At 38.2% G+C, this 25,917-nt stretch overlaps 3 protein-coding genes and 1 pseudogene across 3 annotated transcripts; all 4 read right to left on the bottom strand.

Annotated features, from left to right (window-relative positions):
- Positions 1-1,580: 1,580 nt before the first annotated feature.
- LOC131785773 (uncharacterized) lies at positions 1,581-8,479 on the bottom strand. Its single transcript, XM_066169801.1, has 9 exons — positions 8,377-8,479; positions 6,966-7,243; positions 6,651-6,765; positions 6,260-6,382; positions 5,996-6,118; positions 5,503-5,628; positions 4,961-4,994; positions 2,277-2,403; positions 1,581-2,192 (listed from the first exon to the last, which is right to left on the bottom strand). The coding sequence occupies exons 1-9, from the start codon at positions 8,447-8,449 to the stop codon at positions 1,674-1,676; spliced, it is 1,518 nt and encodes a 505-aa protein (XP_066025898.1). The 5' UTR covers positions 8,450-8,479; the 3' UTR covers positions 1,581-1,673.
- Positions 8,480-13,611: 5,132 nt separating this feature from the next.
- LOC131768307 (uncharacterized skeletal organic matrix protein 5-like) lies at positions 13,612-15,016 on the bottom strand. Its single transcript, XM_066169827.1, has 4 exons — positions 14,653-15,016; positions 14,512-14,554; positions 14,248-14,374; positions 13,612-14,163 (listed from the first exon to the last, which is right to left on the bottom strand). The coding sequence occupies exons 1-4, from the start codon at positions 14,951-14,953 to the stop codon at positions 13,645-13,647; spliced, it is 990 nt and encodes a 329-aa protein (XP_066025924.1). The 5' UTR covers positions 14,954-15,016; the 3' UTR covers positions 13,612-13,644.
- Positions 15,017-18,433: 3,417 nt separating this feature from the next.
- LOC131768306 (uncharacterized skeletal organic matrix protein 5-like) lies at positions 18,434-19,810 on the bottom strand (annotated as a pseudogene).
- Positions 19,811-20,584: 774 nt separating this feature from the next.
- On the bottom strand, positions 20,585-25,863 carry LOC131785723 (uncharacterized). The gene is made up of 4 exons (XM_059102660.2): positions 24,174-25,863; positions 22,781-22,806; positions 22,468-22,605; positions 20,585-21,695 (listed from the first exon to the last, which is right to left on the bottom strand). Exons 1-4 carry the CDS (start codon positions 25,324-25,326, stop codon positions 21,633-21,635), a joined length of 1,380 nt encoding a protein of 459 aa, XP_058958643.2. The 5' UTR covers positions 25,327-25,863; the 3' UTR covers positions 20,585-21,632.
- Positions 25,864-25,917: the final 54 nt, after the last annotated feature.

The raw sequence follows: 25,917 nt of genomic DNA, 5'->3' as shown, positions 1-25,917 counted from the left end.
TATTTTTATGGGTAGTGTTTAATTGACAGTTACTGTTATTGTAATACGAATCTGTAGTCAGCAACCTGCGTTTATTAAGATTGAGCCCTCTGTGATCCAAAGGCTGTATCAAGCCAACACTTCTAGAGGTTTTATTATACATTCGATTGCAGTCGTAATCAAAAGTGCAGAGCGATACGATCAAATGAAAATCAAAACAAAGAAACGGAAAAAAACTATCGTTACCTCTCTCCGTCGCCAGTGAAATCCGATCGAATTGCCGGAGTCGTAACCGGGAGATTGTTAGGAAGGGCCTGAGAACTGGCATTAGAGCTTACCCCAGAAAGGATAGAAAACAAAGAGTAATAGTTTTCAATCATGCTTTCATAATATATCGATTAATGAATTGAAAATTTTCCAGATGAGTTTGTTCATTTAATTGCTACAGTTCCCAATGGACTGAAGAAAGGCAAAAAATGGTTGTACGGGATCAAATAGGTTGCGATGGATAAAATTACCATCCTTTTGAACCAAGGTCACGAAATTTCCAAATTTGGTGGCCTGTCGAGGATAAGGATACCAATGGCTAACTTCATCAAGCTAGTTGTATGATGAAATATTGCAATTTTGGATTTCCTTTTCTTTTTTGTTTCAGCATACGTGTGCGTCTGCGAAAAGAGGCAACTGAAAAGGTGTGAGGAGACACCATCCCAAGAACAGTTTGGCTTAAGAGTGGTGTCAGGACTAGTGCAACCTTTGTTTCCCTGGAATCGTAAAATCCAAAAATCGCGAGCTAAAAATGTAACATTAAAAGATAGTTTGGCGGGGCACTCTTCTTCATCGTGTTTTTAAAATGGTCGTTACTTCCTGATTTTATCTTTTCCTATCTGAGCCTTAAACCAAATAGGACCGATTTACGAGGCTCGAGTAGAAAAGCCAATGGCATCACGAGATGAGATCGTACCAAGCCTTTTAGGCCAATTTTTCGAATTTAACGAAGAATATCTGTCATGACTTCCGGAAATATTCCGGAAAGAAATCTGTTCGAATGGTGAGCTAAAAATCATCTTTTTAATAGTAGTATCGTATTTAACTTAGAGAATGACGTCCGGAACAAATGGTACACAAAAATTCGGTCATTCTGGTGAAAGCGAGAAAGGCAAGCAATACTTCGGGAGGGTATTACTTTTGCATTCTGTTAGTTCTCATACTCTGAGCTAATTATTTACTATAAAAATCGTTAACGCCCGTGGGTTCCTAGTTACTTTGTAAAAACTGGCGTCATTTTTCATGTTTTTCACTCGAGCAGAAAGATGCGCGAGGCGAGCGTAAAGAACAATATGCGCGGGAAAGAAAAAACAAAAAGAACATAAAGGAAGTCACATTTTCTGTACTTCTTCTTTTCTGTGTTACACTCCCTTGACTCGCTCACACTTAACGACGTGGATGTATCGTAAACATCGAATATGGCCTCTTTGCCAATATTTACTTCGTCAACAAATCCTGAATTGGCTTTGCGCAAATGAAATGTTTTGAATTTCATTGAAAAAATTATACTAGATACAAAGCTAACCAGAAGAAAATATAAGGTTAAACTCATTTCTTTATTAGCCTTTAAGGTTTTAGGACACTACATTTTCTTCTTCATGATGGCTTCTCGGCTTAAAATTTGGGAAGTTGGACTGGGTTTCCTGTCACTGTACCAGGATGTAACCCATGGCTTTGATGTGCTGGTTTCCATTATCTGGCAAGTACGTTGCCTCATTTCCACACGTGTTGGAATCATCAGGTCGACCTCCTGTGCCAAAACCAATTCGGGAGTCACAGGAACCACAGTCATTCTGCTCGTTAGCCGTGATGCCGATTCTTGCTTTTGAACTACTAAGGCTGTCTCCCACTGCATTGAATCCTTCCTTATTGCAGTTGAGCTGCAAGGAAGCCCGTGGACCAACCAGTGACTTCCACGTGTTACGACCCAGTGAGGTGGCACGGTATTTCCCATCAGCGATCAGTGAGAACAGTGAGTTGGCGTGCCTGTTGATGACAATGAACCTGAGCGTATGATTAATCTTCATACCGAGGCAGATCTTGGAGAAGGATGTGTTCCAGTAGGTTGGTAACTTAGTCTCTTGGGAATCAAAGCCAGTCTTGCCTCCAGCAAAGTTATAGGCACTTCTGTTGCTCCAGAATTGGGAATCGTAATGGAAAGTTCTCTGAAAGACAAGAATTGCATTTTTGATTTGCTTATGTTCATTTCAGTAATATCAAGAGTTTCGCAAAGGAGACAGGGAGTTAACCTGCGTGCCGGCAATCTTCATGGCCAGCGTCCATCCTCCATCCCCACATCCAAAGTTTCCCATGTGACAGAAAACAGGAATCGTTTGTGAACCAAACATCAGCGGGTATACTTGGCTTCGTTGCGACCTTAAAAAAAAAGAGGAATTAAAAACAATTGAATCAACCTATGGGTAGCCATTTGTGCCAAAATATCCATCACCAATAACAAACTCAATTGTTAATGCTAAAATATCAATCTCTAGTGATAAACTCAATTATTCGTGCTAAAATATCAATCGCTAGTGATGAAACTCAATCGTTAGTGCTAGAATCGACTTGTCATCGATTTTAACTTGAACCAGTCTCCCGCTTGTTAAGCAAAGATGAATCAATCAAATCTTGCTTACTTTCTTGAAATCTGATAAGGGATAGAGAGACCGGCACGGACTCCCCATGTGGCTTTTGTAGTCGCGTCGCATAATCGCCTTCAAATTATGTTTTTACTTTCACAAGCGTGTCCTTTAGGGATGCTCCCTTTTTGTAAGAGATGATTGGATGTTTTGAAAACCTGTTTTCAGCAAAAGCTGATTGCGTATTAGATTCCAATGCTCCATCAGTATTTGTTTTAAGTTTTTAACTGCCGGGTGTTACGTTGTGACAAAAGACAATTTAGTGGAGGAGGGGGGGGGGGGACAGGGGGGTCAGAGTCTCCCGCTTCCCGTACCATGTTCTCCCACCTTCCGTACTTTTACGCCCCTTTATCTCCCGACTCTTACCCTTCATTGTGTTGCTCCCATCTTCAGGTTAATCAAGAGGATCAAAAACCCGGGTTTAATTTTCAAACTGTGCCAAAACTTAACATTCTTGTTCATTTTCTAGCCTTTGGTGGATATGAAATGGAAATTTCAAAACTTTAATATATGAGTGTTTTTGACTGAGTAATACCAAGTAATAAACAACAAACTATCGCTTTCTTTATTTCTGCTCCCGCTTCCCGCCCCCTGTTCTCCCGCGTCCTGCCCTCTCCCGCCCCCCTGTCCCCCTCCGCAATAAATGTTGGTAACCTTTTAGCTTTTGTGTATGTGCAAGAAACGATTGTCTAGAGGCAAAGCTGACCCCTGAGAGAGACTATTCTATGATGTTTTCTGGGTACCCTCTTGCTTTGAGGCGTTGTTTAAATTTCCAAAGGTCCTCCTCAAATGTTTCTCTCGAAGAATTAGTTCCAGGCCATGTTATTGTTTCGCCTTTCTTCATACCATATTTTACGTCTGGTCGGTGGCACGAGGCAAAGTGCGCAAATTAAAAAAGGTCTCGGTCAGCGAGAGAGAGAGAAAACAAAACGTCATCTATACAACCTTTCCATTCTCTATGCTTAGTTTCGCTTTGTTGGATTAATTTCGTTTCAATTAACGCCATGAAAATATTAGCAAATGACACTGCCATTTTCGTACCTATAGCAATACCATGTGTTTCGAGGAAGTTCTTCTCATTTAATTAAACCGAATTTTCTCTAAGTATTAAGCCAAACATTTCCCTGAGGTAGTGCGTTGGGATCGGTGCGTTATGGTTGTGGAACTTTTCGTATGCTTCACACACTATGTTCGTTCCTTCTTCTTGAGGTATATTTGTTTACAAGCTAGAAAAGTCCATTGATACTAGAATTTTTAAATTTTTCCGTTTGGATTTTTCCTTATGATACCCAATGTCACGCGACCAGTTTTCTATATTTGGATTTGACCATGTGGTTGAAGTTTTTGGCAGATCTTGTCTCACTAATATTGTCTTATTTTCTGGACCTTGGACTAATACATCAAAGCTGGCGACGTGGATGGGGTCTTTTTTTGGCCAAGCACAAGCGGTAAACACGAATCACGTCTGAAGTTGACGAAGGCACGACAGGAAATGCCGAACGAAGCGTCGAACGTCAACACGAGTCAAGCCATCGGAAAGTGACAAAGTAGGTGGTGGGAAGGGACTGGGAGTTATACACCGAACAGTTGGGTTTTTATTTTCTCGTAAATGGAATCACGGAGGCTAAAACGAAGAAGGCCGTACTTTTAACAAATCTTTCAGCAGAAAATTACCAGCTTGCGAAGAATTTAGTGGCCCCAACGCAGCTAAAGGATGACGCCATTACGTATACTGTCATAGAGGAGCGGATGTAGAAGCAACTCAAACCTGAAAGGTCAGCGACTCTTGACGACCGTTGACGTTTTTCAGGGAAACAGCCGCAGATTTTGCTAATCCCCTTTGTCGTTTATCTCCAGTGTTCTGTATCAACAGTGAATTCATTCGCAGATAAATTGTTACCTTATTGCAATTAGTCTTCATGATCAGCGTCCGTCCTTCATTTCCGCATCCAAAGTCTCCCGTGTGAGAGAAAACAGACATTGGCTTTGAGTCTAAGTGCAGGGTAACCTCGCCACTATTTTTCGATCTACTAAATAAAGAATCTTCCTAAATAGAGAGATTCAGTTGAAACTTGATGAGGGCCATGGCTTCCATATATTTAGTAAGTGACACAAAGTTCTTTTCGATGAGGCGAAAGTTTTCAAGATGGAAGCTAGTGTGCAAGTTTATTATCAAGGTTGCTATGCTTAACGGAGTATCATTTTCAGAATTATCATTATTAGTACTACTGTTATTTTCATATTCTCTCATTAAATTCCGCGCTAGCTTTGTTCTTAGTGAATAATTGACTTACACATTCCGGTCGAAAATTTCCTTACACGTCGAAGCTGAAAAAAAGGAAAGGCATATAAACAGCAATAAACCCTTTAAAAAAAAAGATGGGATGGAGGTTTAAAATGGTCTCAAAGGGAAAATTGACATGTGGAATAGGAAATACATAACGTTTTTTGTCACTCGTATTTTCGTAACTTGCATTGTTAGCGGTGTCTAATGCGCTAAATAAGAATAAAAGCAGCGGAGCCGCGAATTTAAGCAGCATCCCAAACCCCTCGCAGCCTCGCCGTTTTTACTTAAGCCGCTCGACGCTTTAAATACACACCATGAGACTGCTATCTACGCAGGCAAGCATTTTCACGTCCATCAATAAGTTAGCTTGTTTTTAGTTTGAATTCTCAATAATTTCTAACGAGGCATTTATCGAAGTTTTTATCGATTTACTATATATCTATATCTCGATATAAATAATTATTATAAACAAAATTCTCGTTGCAGTAGTCTAAACAAACAGAAACAGTGCAAAAACTAGCTTAAAAAATACAGCCGGAGAAATGTTACCCAAACAGCAGATATTTCCATCTCCATAGTATCCTTTTTTGCATGTACAGTTGTACGATCCCTTAGTATTGTTGCATACAGCATCAGTACTGCAGTTGGTTTTTCCTGTAGCACACTCGTCGATATCTAAAAAGACTCTCCTTTAATTAGAACATCATCACTGTTATTTATTTTAAAACTAACGCAGTTTTAAAAATAAAGTGTAGACAGCAACTGGAGACTCCAGTTGGATCCGATGTCTTAAGAGTCTTGCAATTTTTCTGCAGTTCTCTTGGCCATGCAAGAGTAACATCATCCCATTTGGGTATGGATTATTGAGCAACAGAAGTTGTCCGTCTTTCAAACTCACTATTTTTATAAAGTACATTACTTTTAAAAATACAAAATTGTCCGCCGCTTTGCTTGATGATATCAATAAGAAACAACATATATTTACATTTCTCAGTATCTAATTGATTAACATTAGACTCAGAAACTACAGGCTCTGTTTTACCTTTGCAAGTCCGTCCATCCCCGGTAGATCCAGTTTTGCATTTGCAGCGATATGATCCTTTGGTATTGATACACACAGCATCAGGACTGCAATTGGATGTTCCGTCAGCACACTCGTTTACATCTGTAAAATTTGTGGCAACCAATTCAATAGGGAAATCCCCTAAACACATGACCAATTTCATCATTTTAAGGATTGAAATTTGTGTTTTCAGTTTCCATTCCCTTGTTCGTTAAATAAAATTAGGGCTTTGGTCACGTTTACCTTGGCAAGTCCGTCCATCTCCAGAATATCCAGGTTTACATGAACAGTTATAGGAACCTTTGGTATTGTTGCAAACAGCATTTTCACTGCAGTCTTGTGTTCCTAAAGCACACTCATCGATATCTGAAAATGATCTTCCTTAATTAGAACGTCATCATTGCAGATGTGAAAATAAGATGTGAAGAACAAATTGAGACCTACGTGAGATCCGACATGATAGTCCTGCAATTTTGAAGCAGCTCTCTAGGCAAGGGTTAGTTAACAGCTGCATGGTTATTGTGTGAGTTTATAAAAAAAATGGACCTTTTAACTTTTACAGGTGCCTTTAGAAGTTGTGTATAAAACTGTAGTGAACACGAGCTTACGACCGGTTTGACATGACAGGAGTTACCTTTCTTACACCTTGGACCTTTGAATCCAGTGGTACACAAACAGCGATATCCTTTGTTAGTAAAACCGCTTTGACAAGTAGAATTGTTATCGCAAGGGTTATCAACACAAGCGCTCTGAAGAGAAAATAATATCATACATTGAAATATGAATAAAAAGGAAAACGAGCAGCATTTAAACCAACAATAATGATAATGCTAAAGATAGAAATATTGACAGTGATATTAGAATTCAAGCAACAATTGCAACGATTACGACCGGAAACTAGTTTTTTCTTTCACTTGAAATGAGTATTTGCTAGTGATGCAACACCCACCTCAGCTGCATGATAAAAATAATCGTCTTTCTTCTCCAAGTCGTGTTCGTGTCTTTCGTGAGTAACATTATTCAGTTCACATTTGTAGCGTCCATGACTACTCACTCGTTTATTAACATTAATGCTGACACAGTCAGGTTCCATATAACATATGTTGTCACAAAAACTCATTGTCAGAACTTCAACGATGCGAATGACGTGGTTTATGAGACGTTTACCGTCAAATGCTTTTTCAGGGGTAAACTCCAACACGCGGCATTGGTCTGCGTCACAAAACCCTTTAAGATTTATAAAAAAAAACATGAAAGAAGGAAAACACAAGTAAAAGAGATGGTCACGAGGGACGTCAAAATGATGATAACAATTGAGGAATTATTGATAGTTTCTCCGTTGGAATATATTCATTTCAATTCATCCATCCATTTGCTTCCCTTTTTTATCATCTATTTTAGTTTCTAGATGAATACCTTTCTAGATAAATTACAGACAATTATCCGTACTGCCATCCGCAGGAAACTTGCAGATGGCAATTAATTTCCACAAAAAATGCACATATTTAAGTAAGTAGATTTTCCATTCGAAAATTCCCCAAAAATAAAAAAAAGTAAATTTTCTCAGTAAAGACAAAGTTAGCCGATTTGAATTTGTAAAGTGGACTGAATCGTTGAAGAAATTCATGAATGAACCAGATCAATGAACAAAGAACGTTTGCAAAGAGCTCGTCATTGCAGAAGATCTTTATTGCAAAACGTCTTCTACCTCCGAATAAATTATTCCTCAAAAGCTACATATCTAGCAGGAATCGCAAATTTATCGATATACTCCCTGACGTTGAGAGTTATTTACTGGTCAGGAGAAAGATTAGATCACAACTGGGGCAAAAATCCAACTTTATCAGCGCAATAAACACAAAAGCAACTCCAGCCGACACAAATAAGAAGACTGAGCGGCATAACAAAAGACCAGGAAAACAATAAAATTTACGAGTGTGAACTTTTTACATGTTCGAATACAAAATACAAAAAAATTAATAAATTGATAAAGAAGTGATAGAGAGGTAGGAAATATTACAATATATCAACTTGGATGATGAGCTCGATAAAAAAAGAATTAATTAAGAAAAAAACCACAACAAAACAAAAAGGAGAAATGAAAACCATTCGCAATTAAATTCACATAAAGGTACTCAAACAAACTATCTGCGCAAGTATCTTTTCATCACCAGAAAATTATTTGGTTAAGAAGTTTAAGAAAGTGTTAAGCTATCTTTAAACATTTTTGCTATTGTGGAGATGAATAATAAAACTTCCTTTAAACATATAACATGCAGGTGTTAAACGGTTACTATGATTATGAAGGACTAATGTCCCTTCTCTATTCCCGATCATAAATGAGTAATGGTGAGGCTAACCTTGTGATGAGACATAAGCAAGTATCTTGAAGAACAAAAGTAATAGAAAAAAGAAAAAAATCGACTTCTTCATCGCGCGGATCGCCAGGTTTCCGCGACTGACTTCTGGAAGTATGTGCAAATTGATGCGGAAAAACTTATTTGAATTGTTTTTGTTATGGTAAAAAATTTCGGTTTTTTTTTTTTTTTTTAACAATGAGACTTGGGTGTTTCCTTATTGTTTTTCGTTTTAATTTGATATCTTTGGCCCTTATTCCAGCACGAAAACAATTCACTGGATGAAAATAAATTAATTTTTACGAAGCCTATCGACAGGTCACCTAATTATCAATCGTTTGGACGTAACAGTGGTTTAAGTCTAAAAATCTGTATTCATATTCTTAGCAAGAAACTAAACAGAAAATATAAATGCTTCTGATGCTTTACTTGGCTTTCATTGGTAGAAATAGGAGTGAGTAATTTTGCCCTTATGAGGCCCAAAATCGTCTTCCTCCCTGAAATAAATTGTTGAAAACTAGAGTACCCGGAGCACTTAACGACAAATCGTTATGAATACTTCAGAAACTTTTTTCCACTTGAAATGAGTATTTGCTATTGATGCAACACCTATGTCAGCTGGATGATAAAAATAATGGTCCTTCTTATTCGTCTTTCTTCACTCATTTATCAAGATTAATGCTGACACAGTCAGGTTCCACAAACACATGCTGTCACAAATATCCATTGACATGACTTCAAAGATGCGAATCATGTAGTTTATAAGACGTCTTCCGTAAATTGCTTTGCCAGGCGTAAAATTTCAACATTTAATCGACATTGGTCTGCGTCAAAAGAGTCTTAGAAATTTAGAAGGAAAAAAAAAGAAAAAAAAATATATATAGGAAGTCTAGGTATTGATTTTTCCCTTTACAGTGCTTGATACGTAGAAGTAGAGCGCGATATATGTTGCGATAGTGGAAAAAAACCGAGAGACTATACTTTTATCCCTACAAGCCTGTTTCGTGATTGCTCACTAATCAGGGGATTTTATTGTTAAGAATATTCGTACCATCGTTTATATACTCTATAAATTTGCCTAAAGATAATACTTGAATTGTCACGCAGTGACGTTTTGTTCCTGTGGCGGCATGAGAATATTGTCCATACTGTTCTCTACATATTTCCTGAAGTGCTGACAAGGAGAATATGTTTAACAATCAAGAGTTTCTTTAGTTGGTTATTATTTCCTTTATTCTCATGACCTTGATGTGTGATACAGGGGTGATATCGTCAGGAGAAATTAGATGCTAATCACTCTAAGGGGTTGAAGGGTTAAGATTCAAGCATTTGCCCTTCAACAAAGTTGTCTCAAGTTCTGAGATTTTCAACTTTTCATTCTAACATGGAAAACAAATCCATCCTTCCTGAAGATAAAATTTCTTAACCAAAATACCAAAAGAAAAAGTAAACTGATTCTCTGAATTAATTAACACTTTGCACCCAAACATAAATACTCATGTTCTCCAAACTTTTCTGTTTACATTTCCTATGGAGATGTCGGGGAAATTTTAACAATTAAGATTTTCTTAAGTTGTTTGTTACAAAGTTTGATTCAGGGTTAATAATGTTAGGAGAAATGTTGTTTTTCACTCTTAGCGGCAAAGGGTTTAGTGTATTAATCGATTGAAGCCTGTTTAAATCTACATTTCAGTGTTTTTAAGAGTAAATTCAGTTTGCATCTTTTTTGTATGATCTCCTTTCCGCTTACCTGAGGGTCTCGCTCCATTCTAAGTTCGCCTTGCTACTAACTTTCCGAGTTCAGACAGATCTTGGAATTTTCTGCAAACAGCATACAACACTGTCCATTCAGATAAAAATCAGAATAATGTAGCGGCCTAGTATCGCTATCCTGTTCCAAGCGTTCTGCCGGTAAAACAAAGGGCTATACTAAGTCTCAGTGCGGTGTTAGAGGAGCGAAAACAACACGAGGGAGGTTTTGGGTCGAGTGGGTAATGACCAGACCCGACCCAAACCTCCCCCGCTACCATAACGCCGTTTGCCATTTCGCTCGGTTTTACCAACTGAAGGCCTGGAACTGGCTAAGCATGACTCATGCGGTAGTCGTACATTAAGTAACACGCCTAAAAATTTGCAGGTTGATCAACACTTTTATCGAGATTACTCAATTGTAAATCAGTTATTTCAAATATGTTTATTTTACGGTTAAATACGGTTCAACCAGCAAAAATAAAATTGCTATACATGTGTAGGCCCTTCCCGATTATGCTTGCATTTTTTTTTTGGCATCATGTGGTTAAAGAAGCCTTTTTTTTCACACTTTTTCTTTAAAAAGAATTGGTAGCATTATTTATTATTTTGCATAACTTTGATCTAGATTTCAGCTCTCAAAAGAGTTTAGATGCTAAATTTTAGAATTCAAAAGCATTGCGATGATTTGCTTTTGTGTTTTAGAGAAGGATTTCTGTAACTGTATGGACTGAGTGCAGCTGGTCAGCGGTTAACTTTCAGAGGCCGTTCTCGCGCATGTATCATAGAAGGAAATTCTGAAGGAGAACATAGACCAGTCCCTTCAACGATAGCTCGAGATCGATCTTTAGAGTCAACCAGTTGAAATTACGAGCAGAGAGGAAACAGCGATACAACGAAAGTCCCGTTATATGAGCGAGTTAAGCAGTTCCCAGGCGAGAATTTGATTGTCAGAGAAGGAAAGTTGTTTTTCAGTGGATGTAGAGAAATCATTTCCTCCAAGGAAAGTGTTCTAAAAATCCATATTTCGTCCAAGAAGCATTTGAAGCAAATAGAAAGACCAGACCATAATCGAGGTATTCAGAAGAGAAAGTCGCCATAGTTGTAAAGCCAAACTGTTATGGAAGGATCTAACAGGTCAAACACCAAGATCGTACAGCGAGACTAGATGGTGGTCCAAATGGGAGGTGTATCATCAGTTGATGGTGCAGTTTGGAGATGTCGCAAGGTTCATAGAAGAGGCAAAGGACGCAAAAGTTTGCCCACAGCTACTGTCACAACTTCAAGCAATACTTTCTGACCCACAGCGACTAATGAACTTGAAGCTTGAGCTTGCCGCTACTATTGATGTTGGCAAACATTTTGTGAAAGCCACGTATTTTTTGGAAGGGGATGGTCCTTTGGTTTTTTCTTGTTACGAGAAACTAAGCGCCGTTTCCCAATTTTGTCAAACTCCTTGTTTCCCTAACGTCCGTGCAATTGCAACTGCAATTGCGGAGGAAGACCCATGTCAGAACGTAACCGAGCACTTGAACGGAGTGCGAAGGCTTGTGTTGAGCCGGCAATTACGTGGTTACTGAGAAAGTTCAATGTCGATCTTTATGATGTAATGGTAGTATTCAAGGCTGCCAGACTATTCTGCCCCGTTAGGATCCAGTGGTTTGAGCCCACAAATGCATTAGTAGAGTCTCTGAGAGCATTTCCGGCTTTCCTGAATAGTGATACTACTATCGACGGTCTCAAAGCTGAGCTTCCTGCTTATTTGGCTGCCGCTGAAGATGTTGTTATCCCGACAGAAGAGAACAAAGTCGAATGGTGGTGTGGGAACGAGGAGCAACTTCCTCGTTGGGCTTCCACAGTGAAGCAAGTTCTCCTTGTCCAACCATCGTCTGCTACGGCAGAAAGGGTATTTTCAATACTAAAGGCGTCCTTCAACGAACAACGGAATTGTGCTCTTGTTGACTACCTCCAAGCCAGCGTCATGTCACAGTACAACAAGCGCTAAGGACTTCGAACATTAATTAACTGTTTATTATTGGACAAGTTTTTACTGTATCAGAAGTTTTTTAAACAAACGATTTAACACTGTTCACTTTATTCAGTTGCTGATACACACATGATGCCTGAGTTTCTGCGTTTTGCTTGAAATTAAACAAAGCATTTTCTGAAACCGAAGTAGCATTATTTTGAGAATCGAGCATAATTTGAGCATTTTTTTTGGCGAAGAGCGGAATTTCTAGGAGCATACAATGCCAGTTTTAGTAGCATAATCAGGAAAGGCCTATACATGGGTAAATTCTGATGAATCATATTGTAAAAACAGGAACACTGCATCCAAACCTTCCACATCATCATCATCATCATTTCGGTTTTGATTGCTATTAAATCAAATGTTGCAACGGAGAGCTTAAACGGTTCAACCATTTCAAAGCCATTTTACTGACAAAATTTGTTTTTATAGGTAGTGTTTATTGCAATTTTGGATTTCCGTTTCTTTTTTGTATCAGCAGACGTCTGCGTCTGCGAAAAGAGACAACTGAAAAGGTGTGAGGAGACACCATCCCATGAACAGTTTGGCCTAAGAGTGGTGTTAATGTAACCTTTGTTTCCCCAGGATCGTAAAATCCAAAAGTCGCGAGCTAAAAGTGTAATTAAAGACATAAAAAGATAGTTTGGTGGGGCACTCTTCTTCATCGTGCTTTAAAATGGTCGTTACTTCCTGTTATATCTTCCAATCTGAACTTTAAACCAAATGGGACCGATTTACGAGGCTCGAGTAGAAAAGTCAATGACATCACGAGATGAGATCGTACCAATCCCTTTCGGCCAATTTTTCGAATTTAACGAAGAATATCTGTCATGACTTCCGGAAATATTTCGGAAAGAAGTCCGTTCGAATGGTGAGCTAATAATCATCTTGTTAATATTAGTATCGTATTTAACTTAGAGAATGACGACTGGAACAAATGGTACCCAAAAATTCGGTCATTCTGGTGAAAGCGAGAAAGGCAAGCAACACTTCGGGAGGGTATTACTTTTGCATTCTGTTAGTTCTCATATCTGAGCTAATTATTGACTACAAAAATCGTTAACGCCCGTGGGTTCCTAGTTACTTTGTAGACCTGGCTTTCTTTTTCATGTTTTTCACTCGAGCGGAAAGATGCGCGAGGCGAGCGTAAAGAACAATACGTGCGGGAAAGAAAAAACAAAAAGAACATAAAAGAAGTCACATTTTCTGTGCTTCTTCTTTTCTATGTTACACTCCATCGACTCGCTCGCACTTAACGACGTGGTCGTATCATAAACATCGAATATGGCTTCGTCAACAAATCCTGAATTGTCTTTGCGCAAATGAAATGCTTTGAATTTCATTGAAAAAATTATACTAGAGACAAACCTTAACAAAGAAGAATATAGGGTTAAACTCAGTGCTTTATTAGCCTTTAAGTTTTAGGACACGACATTTTCTTCTTCATGATAGCTTCTCGGCTTAAAATTTGGGAAGTTGGATTGTGTCCTCTGTCACTGTACCAGGATGTACCCCATGGCTTTGATGTGCTTGTTTCCATTATCTGGCGAGTGCGTTGCCTCATTTCCGCAGGTGTTGGAATCATCTTGTAGACCTCCTGTGCCAAAACCAATTCGGGAGTCACAGGAACCACAGTGATTCTGCTGGTTAGCGGTGATGCCGATTCTTGCTTTGGATAGACGAGGGTCGCTTCCCACTGCATTGAATCCTTCCTTATTGCAGTTGGGCTGCAAGGAGGCCCGTGAACCAATCAGCCACTTCCACGTGTTACGACCCAGTGAGGTAGCGCGGTATTTCCCATCAGCGATCAGTGAGAACAGTGAGTTGGCGTGCCTGTTGATGACAATGAACCTGAGCTGATGACCAATCTTCATACCGAGGCAGATCTTGGAGAAGGGTGTGTTCCAGTAGGTCGGTAACTTGGTCTCTTGTGAGTCAAAGCCAGTCTTGCCTCCAGCAAAGTTATAACCATTTCTGTTGCTCCAGAAATGGGAATCGTAATGGAAGGTTCTCTGAAAAAAAAGAATTGCATTTTTTATTTGCCCTCGTTAATTTCAGCGATATGGAGAGTTTTATAAAAGAAGGAGGTAGTTAACCTTCACACCATCAATCTTCATGGCCATCGTCCATCCCCCATCCCCACATCCAAAGTTTCCCATGTGACAGAAAACAGGGATCTTTTGGAAACCAAACATTAGCGGGTATACTTGGCTTCGTCTCGACCTTATGTAAAAAGAGGAAGTCAAAAAAACTGAGTCAGCCTGTATGCAAACGCAGGGTCCTCATATCTACCACAATGGAATGTAAATATGCATGAAGTTAGTTATTTGGAATCTTGCAATTGATTGCTCTATACTTACTTTCCCGTGTCGAACTGTTCCTTGCAAGAGGAGAAGTGACCGGCTGTGAGAAAAATAAAACCGCCATTTTCAGATCTGAGCGCGTTGAGAATACTTGAAATATGAAAACATTAATATATCCCAATACCATCGAAAATGTACCTGAAGGCTTTCGAGGCAAAGCGTCCTTAACCAGCGCAATAAGATTGTCCACTTTCGTTTCAAGCGTCTTAATGGCGGTACATGAATGTTGTCTGGCGTCGCTTAAAACAGGCAACACCGCAAGATATTTGCGATGAAATGAACTGCAAATAGCAAGCGCATTTTGAGAATTGATTGACTTTGGAAAATATTTTCTGTGCTGCTCAACCTGTGAATAACTGATTATGATGATTTTGCTTCGTAATTGTAAGTTATCATCGTCAAACACAACTTGAATTTTCTTGCTCGCATTCAGCGACATCTAATAGACAGGTTCCAAGTTGAAGATTATTTTTAACTTAATTCACTGTGCTTTGAAATAGACTTTGAAAATCTGCTCACAATATAGCTGTCTATCTAATGAAAAATCGTTGAACGGCCGATTTGTGAGCGGTGATAATGCAATTTAATAAATTCAAACTAATTTTCTGTTTATCTTAACGAATTGACTACATGATTGTTTTGTCTTTGGTCCATATATTTTGATATAAATGAGTAAAACGGTAAAGACGGTGATGGGTTTATCGAGGGCTGCGCTTTTGGCAACCAGAATGTTACATTCACTAGTTTCGCATTTTCCCGGTCAATGAATAAAGTGAGATATTGCCAGTTAACGGAGTCGTATAAAGACATAAAGTGGCTAGGTTTCCAGAGATGCTGGAGTTTTGCGTCGGTGGGATATTACACGATAGTTTGGTTCTTTCAGTTAAGTTGATAATCTAGTTTGGCAACTGTAAACATCTAAAGTTAATATTTCGATTGTTAGCCCTTGTTCAGAGCGAAAGCTCGAAAGCTCTGATCAAGGGCTACGCTCGAACATTATCAATTCAGTAAACAAAACCAAATTATCTCGTATAAATTAAAGCTTACCACAAAATCAAAAAGATATCAGATCACGCTATGTTGACATTCTGCCTTGGTTCAACACAAAACATTTGTTGGGCTAATACAGATTTAAAACGGGAAACTGAAACCTTAATTCCGGGACCAACTTGAGGACCAGCTTCAACCCTCTCAGGCCTTATAAACTTAATTTACAAATGTTGATAATACAAACTTAGGCAGCATCTAAATAAAGTGACCGGGGCTGTTTAACATGACTATAACTTCTGTTCATTTATAGCCTTTATGGCCTTCAATACTTCGTTTGTGATTCGTGCTGCTCGATAAGCGTTACATTTGCTTTCCATGTTTGAAACAACTTGTGCGAGATCATTTGTCTGTCATGACTGTCTGCACTCTCAGAGCACAATAAAATAATTATGTTGTCAAAGAATGTCAGTTTTAACGCAAAATAATAATTTACCCTTCAACAAAGTTGCCCCAAACTCTGAAGATTTTTTTAACTTTTTACTCTAACATAGGAAACAAATTCTCCTTCCCTAAAAATTTAATCTGTTCAAGATTAGGCCAAAGTACAGAAAGAACACGTAAACAGTTTCTCTGAATTCATTAAGTGAAATGTCAATCAAATAAGTGTTTCCTACTTGAAACCGATTGAAAGTGTTTCCAAAGTGTTTCAGAGTAAATTCAGTTTACATCCGATTTTGCTAATTGAGTGGTCTCCTTTTCGCGTATCTGGAGGTTTCGCCCCACTACTACCGGTAACTTTCCGAGTTCAAGCAGACCTTGGAATTTGCTGCAAACGGCATAAATTATAATAGTGTCAAAGCAGATAAAGATCAGAATTATGTAGCGGCCTAGCATCACCATCCTGTTTCAGGCGTTCTGTCAGGAAAACGAAGTCCTATACAAAACCACCCTACAGTGGTGGAGGAGTGAAAAAAATACGAGGGAGATTTTGGGTCGAGTGTGTAATGGCCCGACCCAAGCTTCCCTCGCTCCTATAGCGCCGTTTGCCATTTCGCTCGGTTTTACTGACTAAAGGCCTGGAACTGGCTAAGTATGACTCATGCGGTAGTCGTGCGTCAAGTAACACGTCTAAGAATTTGTAGGCACATCAACACTTTTATTGAGATTACTCAATTGTAAATAAATTATTTCAAATATGTTAATTTTACAGTTAAATACGGTTCAACCAGCAAGAATAAAGTTGTTGTACAAGTATAAATTCTGATGAAAACTTTCCGCATCATCATCATTATCATTTCGGTTTTAATTGCTGTTAAATTAAATAAATGTTGCAAAAGAGAGCTTAAACGGTTCAATCATTTCAAAGCCATTTTACGTACAAAATTTATTTTGTGGTCAGCACCCCGCGTTTATTAAGATTGAACCCTCTGTGATCCAAAGGCTGCATCAAGCCAACGCTTCCAGAGGTGTTGTTATTCATTCGATTGCAGTCGTAATCAAAAGAGCAGAGCGATATGATCGGGTGAAAATCAAAACAAAGAAACGGAAGAAAAATATCGTTATCTCTCACAACTCCGTCGCTTAGGTTCTGGTGAAATCCTATCGAATTGTCGGAGTCGTAACCGGGAGACTGTTAGGAAGGGCCTGAGAACTGCCATTGGAGTTTACCCCAGATAGGAAAGGAAAGAAAGAGTAATTGTTTTCAATCATGCTTTCATAATATATCGATTGATTAATTGAAAATTTTCCAGATAAGTTTGTTCATTTAATTGCTACAGTTCCCAAAAGACTGAAGAAAGGCAAAAAATGGTTGTACGGGATCTAATAGGTTGTGATAGATAAAATTACCATCCTTTTGAAACAAGGTCATGAAATTGCCAAATTTGGTGGCCTGCCGAGGATAAGGATACCAATGGTTAACTTTCATCATGCTAGTTATACGATGAAATAGTGCAATTTTGGATTTTCGTTTCCTTTTTTTTCAGCACACGTGTGCGTCTGCAAAAAAGAGACAACTGACACCATCCCATGAACAGTTTGGCTTAAGAGTGGTGTTAGTGTAACTTTTGTTTCCCTAGAATCATAAAATCCGAAAATCGCGAGCTAAACGTGTAATTACAGACAGAAAAAGATAGTTTTGTATGGCATTCTTCTTCATCGTTTTTTTTAAATGTCCGTTACTTCCTGATTTTATCTCTTCCCCATGATCTGAACTTTAAACCAATCAGGACTGATTTATGCGGCTCGAGTAGAAAAGCCAGTGACATCACGAGATAAGATCGTACAGATCTTTTTAGGCCAATTTTTCGAATTTAACAGAAGATATGTGAAATTGTGGTTTAGGACGTCATGACCTCGGGAAATATCCCGGCAAGAGCTCCGTTCGAATGGTGAGCTAATAATCATCTTGTTAATATGTACGTTCATATTTAACACAAAGACTGACGTCTCGAACTAATAATACATAAAAATTCTGTCATTCTGGTGAAAGCGAGAAAGGTAAGCAATACTTTGGGAAGGTATTACTTTTGTATTCTGTTAATTCTCATATCTGAGCTAATTATTTTCTATAAAAATCGTTAACGCCCGTGGGCTCGTAGTTACTTTGAACCGGCGACATTTCTCATGTTTTTCGCTAAAGCAGAACGACGCGCGAGGTGAGCGTAAAGAACAACAACAAAAAAAAACAAAAAAACAAAAAAAAAATGGAAGTCACATTTTCTGTGCTTCTTCTTTTCTGTGTTACACTCCCTTGATTCGCTCACACTAAACGACGTGAACGTATCATAAACATCCAATATGGCTTTTTTGCCAATATTTACTTCGTGAAAAAATCCTGAATTAGCCTTGCGCAAATGGAATGCTTTGAATTTCATTGCAAAAAATTATACTAGAGACAAAGCTAACCAGAGAAGAATATAAGGTTAAACTCATTGCTTTATTAGCCTTTAAGGTTTTAGGACACTACATTTTCTTCTTCGATTCATTATGGCTTCTCGGCTCAAAATTTGGGAAGTTAACTGTGTCCCCTGTCACTGTACCAGGATGTAACCCATAGCTTTGATGTGCTTGTGTCCATTATCTGGCGAGTGCGTTGCCTCATTTCCACACGTGTTAGAATCATCAAATAGACCTCCTGTGCCAAAACCAATTCGGGAGTCACAGGAACCACAGTGATTCTGCTGGTTAGCAGTGATGCCGATTCTTGCTTTGGAATGACGAGGGTTGCTTCCCACTGCATTGAATCCTTCCTTATTGCAGTTGGGCTGCAGGGAGGCCCGGGAACCAATCAGCCACTTCCACGTGTTACGACCCAATGAGGTGGCGCGGTATTTCCCATCAGCGATCAGTGAGAACAGTGAGTTGGCGTGCCTGTTGATGACAATGAACCTGAGCTGATGACCAATCTTCATACCGAGGCAGATCTTGGAGAAGGGTGTGTTCCAGTAGGTCGGTAACTTGGTCTCTTGTGAGTCAAAGCCAGTCTTGCCTCCAGCAAAGTTATAACCATTTCTGTTGCTCCAGAAATGGGAATCGTAATGGAAAGTTCTCTGAAAGACAAGAATTACATCTTTGATTTGCCTGTGTTCAATTCAGTGATATCGAGAGTTTCTTAAAGGAGGCAAGGAATTAACCTGGGTGCCATCAATCTTCATGGCCAGCGTCCATCCTCCATCCCCACATCCAAAGTTTCCCATGTGACAGAAAACAGGAATCTTTTGTGAACCAAACATTAGCGAGTATACTTGGCTTCGTCTCGACCTTATGTAAAAAGAGGAAGTCAAAAAAATTGAGTCAGCCTGAAAAACCTAGGGTCCTCATATCTACCGCAATAGAATGTGTATACGCATCAAGTTAGTGATTTGGAATCTTGCAATTAAAACAGATTGCTCTACACTTACTTTCCCGTGTCGAACTGTTCCTTGCAAGAGGAGAAGTGACCGGCTGTGAGAAAAATAAGACCGCCATTTTAAGATCTGAGCGTGTTGAGAATACTTGAAATTTGAAAACATTAAATACCATATCCCAATATCATCGAAAATGTACCTGAAGACTTTCGAGGCAAAGCGTCCTTAACCAGTGCAATAAGATTGTCCACTTTCGTTTCAAGCGTCTTAATGGCGGAACATGAATGTTGTCTGGCGTCGCTTAAAACAGGGAACACCGCAAGGATATTTGCGATGAAATGAACTGCAAATAGCAAGCGCATTTTGAGAATTGATTGACTTTGGAAAATATTTTCTGTGCTGCTCAACCTGTGAATAACTGATTATGTTGATTTTGCTTCGTAATTGTAAGTTATCATCGTCAAACACAACTCGAATTTTCTTGCTCGCACTCAGCGACATCCAATAGACAAGTTCCAAGTTGAAGATTACTTTTAACTTAATTCACTGTGCTTTTAAATGGACTTTGAAAATCTGCTCACAATATAGCTGTCTATCTGATGAAAAATCGTTGAACGGCCGATTTGTGAGCGGTGATTAATAATAAATTCAAACTAATTTTCTGTTTATCTTAACGAATTGACTACATGATTTTTGCATGCATGCATGCCCACATATTCAACGAAGACACTGATTGTTTTGTCTTTGGTCCATATATTTTGATATAAATGAGTAAAACGGTAAAGACAGTGATGGGCTTATCGAGGGCTGTGCTTTTGGCAACCGGAATGTTACATTCACTAGTTTCGCATTTTCCCGGTCAATGAATAAAGTGAGATATTGCCAGTTAACAGAGTCGTATAAAGACATAAAGTGGCTAGGTTTCCAGGGATACTGGGGTTTTGCGTCGGTGGGATATTACACGATAGTTTGGTTCTTTCGGCTGAGTTGATAATCTAATTTGGCAACTGTAAACATCATCTAAAGTTAATATTTCGATTGTTAGCCCTTGTTCAGAGCGAAAGCTCGAAAGCTCTGATCAAGGGCTACGCTCGAACATTTTCAACTCAGTAAACAAAACCAAATTATCTCGTATAAATTAAAGCTTTACACATAAAGTCAACAAGATATCAGATCTCGCTATGTCGCCATTGTGCCTTGGTTCAACACAAAACATTTGTTGGGCTGATACAGAATTAAAACGTAAAACTGAAACCTTTATTCCGGGACTAACTTGAGGAACAGCTTCAACCCTTAACTCTTCATAAACATAATTTTTACTGACTGAAGGCCTGGAACTAGCTAAGCATGACTCGTGCTCTAACGAAGGGTTAACGCTTCCCCTTTACGGTGGCCAATTTACGTTTTCAACTCAGTCGTTAACACTAAATTACCTGCTATACTCTCCTACAGACACAGCACTACAGTTTCTTTAGAAACTTACCCCCTTTAAGAATTTGCAGGTTGATCAACACTTTAATCAAGATTACTCCATTGTAATTTAATTATTTCAAATATGTTTATTTTACAGTTAAATATGGTTCAATCAACAAGAATAAAATTGTTATACACGTATAAATACTGATGAATCATATTGTGAAAACTGGAACACTGCATCAAAACCTTCCTCATCATCATTATTTCGATTTAAATTGCTGTTAAATCAAATAAATGTTGCAAAAGAGAGCTTAAACGGTTCAATTATTTCAAAGCCATTTAACTTACAAAATCTATTTTCATAGGTGGCGGTTGATTGACAATTATTGTTCACTCACTGCAGTATAAAAACGTACTAGCTCAATTACAAGTGTTCTCTTGTACCAAACACATCATGGAATATTAGCCAGAATTCTTGGTATATGCTATTGTGCTTCTGCTAACAAGCAATAAGTTAGCTTAAAAGATTCTTTAGTCTTAACCAAACTGTTCCTGTCGATAAAGGCTGGCAAGAATCACTGACTTCCACTTTATTAACCTCCTGAGATTTCCATGCATATAATTTAATGCATAACCTTGACAACCCTGGGTAAACTTTGATGGACTGAGGAAGCTTCCAGTTTGTCAAAAACTCTGCTTCACTAAAACTTCTTTCCAAAAGAATTGTACTGGAAAAAATTTACATCCAGTGTAGCCATTATAAAATTGTACAGTCAAGCTGGACTTTGATCTGCTCTAGATTTTAGTGAAGGTGGATTTTCTGAAAATAGGTAAATTATGGAGAAGGACCCAAGAGGAACTTAATCACTCTTCATCACTGGAATGTGAAAGCAAATTCAACTCATCCATGTTAACATGTCCTGGAGCCTGTAAAGACATAAAATGAAAAAGACACTTAAGGTACATTTACAAAAATGTTTCACCTTACACAGATTCTTGATTCTCCTTTCTGGAAATGATAAACTAAACCATACCCAGAGAGACAGATTAATTTGAGATGGTAACAGCTTGCATGCTTAATCTCCACAATAATAAATCATTTATACCATAAACACTCTGAAATAATTCAGGTGTAAGTGTTTTCTACTATTTAAAGTCCCACAAAACAGCCACAACTGGTTATGTTTTCTTTACCTATTACAGACACTCTCTAGGAGGAAAGTTCCTCTAAACTCACAGACAAACTCTGGGATTCCACATTCAGCCAACTCTATTTTAAGACACTAATGCTGTGCCAGTACTCTAACTTTCAAAGTGAGCTCAAAATGCTTTGAAAAATATTTCACAGCTTCTTCCCTTCTCTGAATCAGAGGATAGTCAATCACAGGTTACAGGCACCTCTCAACCAATCATTAATTCAAGACAGCACTAATTTAAAACAGCTTCTTGTGAAAACACCACACAAGTGACAAGGAATGAAGGATTCCATGTTGAAATGCTCTAAAGACACCTTGCAGAAAAATGTTCAGGCTAAGATGAAACATTATGGCCACACCTCAACCAACTTTGAAAGGCTAGCCCAGGACAGGACAGGGTGGAGAAGGGAGATCATTGATGGTCTTTGCTCCAGGAGGAGCTATGGACATAACCATTTAACATTTTGAAACCCATTAAAAACTTAAGTTTGGAAATGAATTACCTTTCCAAAGTAGCGCACTTTCTTTAGCTTTCGTCGACGGCAACATCTGCACAGCACAACCAGGAATGCAATGAGCAGTGCTGCACAGGCTCCTGCACCAATTGGGGTGAGCACATTAACATAGAAAAATTGCACACTCTGTAAAGAAATTATTGAAAATGATTAGTCAATTTAAGAAGCTACTTAAGAAATTATGTCAAGCTAGCTTAAGAGGAAAAAGAATACAACAACTCCTATTAATATTGGCTAAGGTAATTAATTATTCAATTACAATAAATACTGAATATTACATAGAAATTATCACTGAAAATACCTTTTCATCATCCAAAGGAGATGGCACTGAAAAAGAAAATAACATAAACATTTTATCAATGATTAAGAAAAAAACAAATTAGAGGGAATGAAGTAATAAGCAACATTAAAAAAGGCAGATGACAACTGTATTGAAACGTCACCACTGAGTCTGTGCCAAAATATAATTGCAGAAACATAGTACATGCACTCTTGTTAATGCAACTAACTCATGTTAAAGTTAAAGTGATCAAATTAGTTCTATAAAGGACTGACTAAAATACTGAACAAACTATCAACATTTTATTACCACAATTGACATTACTGTACATTAAATAAAGGGGGTAAGTTTCTAAAGAAACTGTGGTGCTGTGTCAATGGGAGAGTATAGCAGGTAATTTAGTGTTATATAGCTGACATTTCGAGTGTTAGCCCTTCATCTTGAAATGTTGAAACTTCAGCTTTTTTTTCTCTTTACATTTTCATTTATGTTTTCAACTCAGTTGTTAACACTAAATTACCTGCTATTAATGTACATTGATAAGCTATTTACAAACAACTAAGTTCATTATTTCAACTGCTCTTGTTACTGTGAATATTACCATTACAAATATTATAAATACTATTGTTATTGTTTTCATTTCTATTATTTATTATCATCTCCACCATTACAATCATTCTTACAAGTTATATCTGTTTGAATTTCTTCCCTTTTAATTGGTTTAGTTTAAATGTATTTGGACAGCTAACATTGCTTAAAAAAATTAATTCATACCAATTACATGGACATGCTGTTGTGGTAGCAACCAAAAAACTTTGGCTGCATATTTAGTGAATCAGACTTCTTGTGAATTGCTACAATCCTTCTGTTAGGGCTAACATTTCAGTAGCAATATGCACAGTTTTTCACTCAAGGGTGGAAATGTAACATATATATTCCTGCATGCAGTGCTTATTTGAAATGAATTCAACTTTTATACCTTGTTAGTGTTTGTGTGGTTATCACAACTTAAGTAAACCTCCGAGAGACCAAAGGCTAAAAACGTCTCCAAAACCACATTTTGCTATCTTCCTACTCCTCCACTTGACTATTTTTTACTGATATTGACACTTATACCATTGATATCTGCATTCTGTAGAAAATGCAGTGCAACTCAATATCACAACGAAAATTGTTTGCTTCTACTGTAGATTTCCATTGTAAATGTACTGCATAAACCCGCACTTAAATGTAAAATGAGTTGCAGGTGTCTGCAAAGCTGTCATACAAATTAACATAACTTTTAACCATCATATTTGACAGTCGTTATTTTAGGTAATTCTCCTGTTGTCGTCAATTTTGAAAGATCTGGTGTTCTTGAAACGTTTTCTCATTTAACAACCTCTGAATTAAAAAAAGGAAATTAAAAACTTACACGAATGCTGTTGATCATCTTTCGAAGAAGTTGTTCTTTGCAAGGATTCTTGTGTTGTCGTAGTAGTCTGGACTGTTTTCACTGTTTCCTTGGTTGTGGTGGTCTGAGTTGTGCTTTCTTTTGTGGTAGTTTCCTTAGCGCTTGGAGGAGACGAGGCTTCCTGAGTGGTGATAGATGCTGTCGATCTCTCGGTCGTTGTCTCCTCGGCTGTAGTACTTGGAGTAGTCGATTTTTCGGTAGTTGTCTCTTTCGCTGTAGTGCTTGGAGTAGTTGATTTTTCGGTAGTTGTCTCCTTCGCTGTGGTACTTGGAGTAGTTGATTTTTCGGTAGTTGTCTCTTCCGCTTTAGTTACCGTAGTTGTCGATTGCTGAGTTGCTGTACTCGATATTTCGTTGCCTTCTTGTGCCTTAGTTGTCGGAGATTCCGTTGCGTTTGAGATTGCACCCTCCAAATTTGTTGTAGTTGGTGCAGCAACGGTAGCATTAGCGGAAGCGTTAACGGAGATCGAGCTTGAAGTTGTGGTGACATTCCCTTCTGTGGCGTTTTGCGAAGAGGTGCCATTAACTAGCGATCCATTTGTTAAAGTCCCATTTGGAGTTTGAATCGATGGCGTCGCTGTAGTGGCGTTAATCGAGGATGTTATATTTTCGATAGTGCGATTTCCAGAATTAATTGTGTTGTTTGATGTGATGGAAGATTTTGTTGCATTAGAAACCAGATCAGCGATAAAGGAACTATTTATGACACTTCCATTTCTGCAAACAAGCGATAAATTACCAGCTTTAGCAATCTCACAGTGTTTTGTGAGATTTAACGCTGTCCCGTTGCATGGTAAGAGACGCTGAGTTCTATTTGACTCGCATACATTTGTCAAATTAACTTGGACATAGACCACAGTTCCGTTGCCCTGCAAAGTAGAATTCTGCGTCGTGCAGTTGGAAATTGTGGCATTACACGTAGTCATCGAGTTAGCAGCTGTTGAATTCTGCAGCGAAGAATTATTATTTCTAGATGTCGTGTTCACAGATGAAAAATTCCCTGTAATATTGGTTCCATTCAAAGGAACAGCGTTCGTGTGCGAAGTCCACAGAGAAATCAGAACTGTAATTGCCGCTGAAATGGCCAACACGTAGTGTCCGTAGTTCTTGTACATATTTTCGTTGAAAATATAAAAATGTTTCACCACAAAATGGCACTTAACAATACCTCACAAGTTCCTCGAGTGACTGAGATTCTTTACAATATCTCCCGAATCGTTTACAAGACGATAAAGAACTTTGAACCGGGTAAATTATCTTTAACAGCCCGATAACCTACCGTGTAATGCAGTAGAGACTCGGAATGTATGACGTCACATTATTGCCAGTTCCCTCAATGGCTTTTGTCCGATATTGACACAATTAATAATTCATACTCGAAAGTAATTAAAGCTGCGAATATAGGCTAAGTACTCTATTTGTGTAGTAAAAAGATGTCTGAGCAGCGTAGGCTTTTCTTTCCTTCTTCTCCTTCAACTGCTTCCTTTTTTTTTTTTTACATGGGTACTATCCACAGAAGGCAATTTTTAAGATGAAAAAGATTGAGACACTTTTCAATAGTATGACTACCGGACAAAATGAAATTTTAGTACAGTTTTGACAATTAAACATCACATGAATGCATGAATGTCCCTTCTGCTTAATAATTTCACTTTGCTTTCATGAATTTGGAATTTTTCATTTTGATATGTTATCATTCAAAAAGA

Source organism: Pocillopora verrucosa, chromosome 7, assembly GCF_036669915.1.
Source record: "Pocillopora verrucosa isolate sample1 chromosome 7, ASM3666991v2, whole genome shotgun sequence".
NCBI lineage: Eukaryota > Metazoa > Cnidaria > Anthozoa > Scleractinia > Pocilloporidae > Pocillopora > Pocillopora verrucosa.
This window is presented reverse-complemented; position numbering and strand designations above follow the sequence as displayed.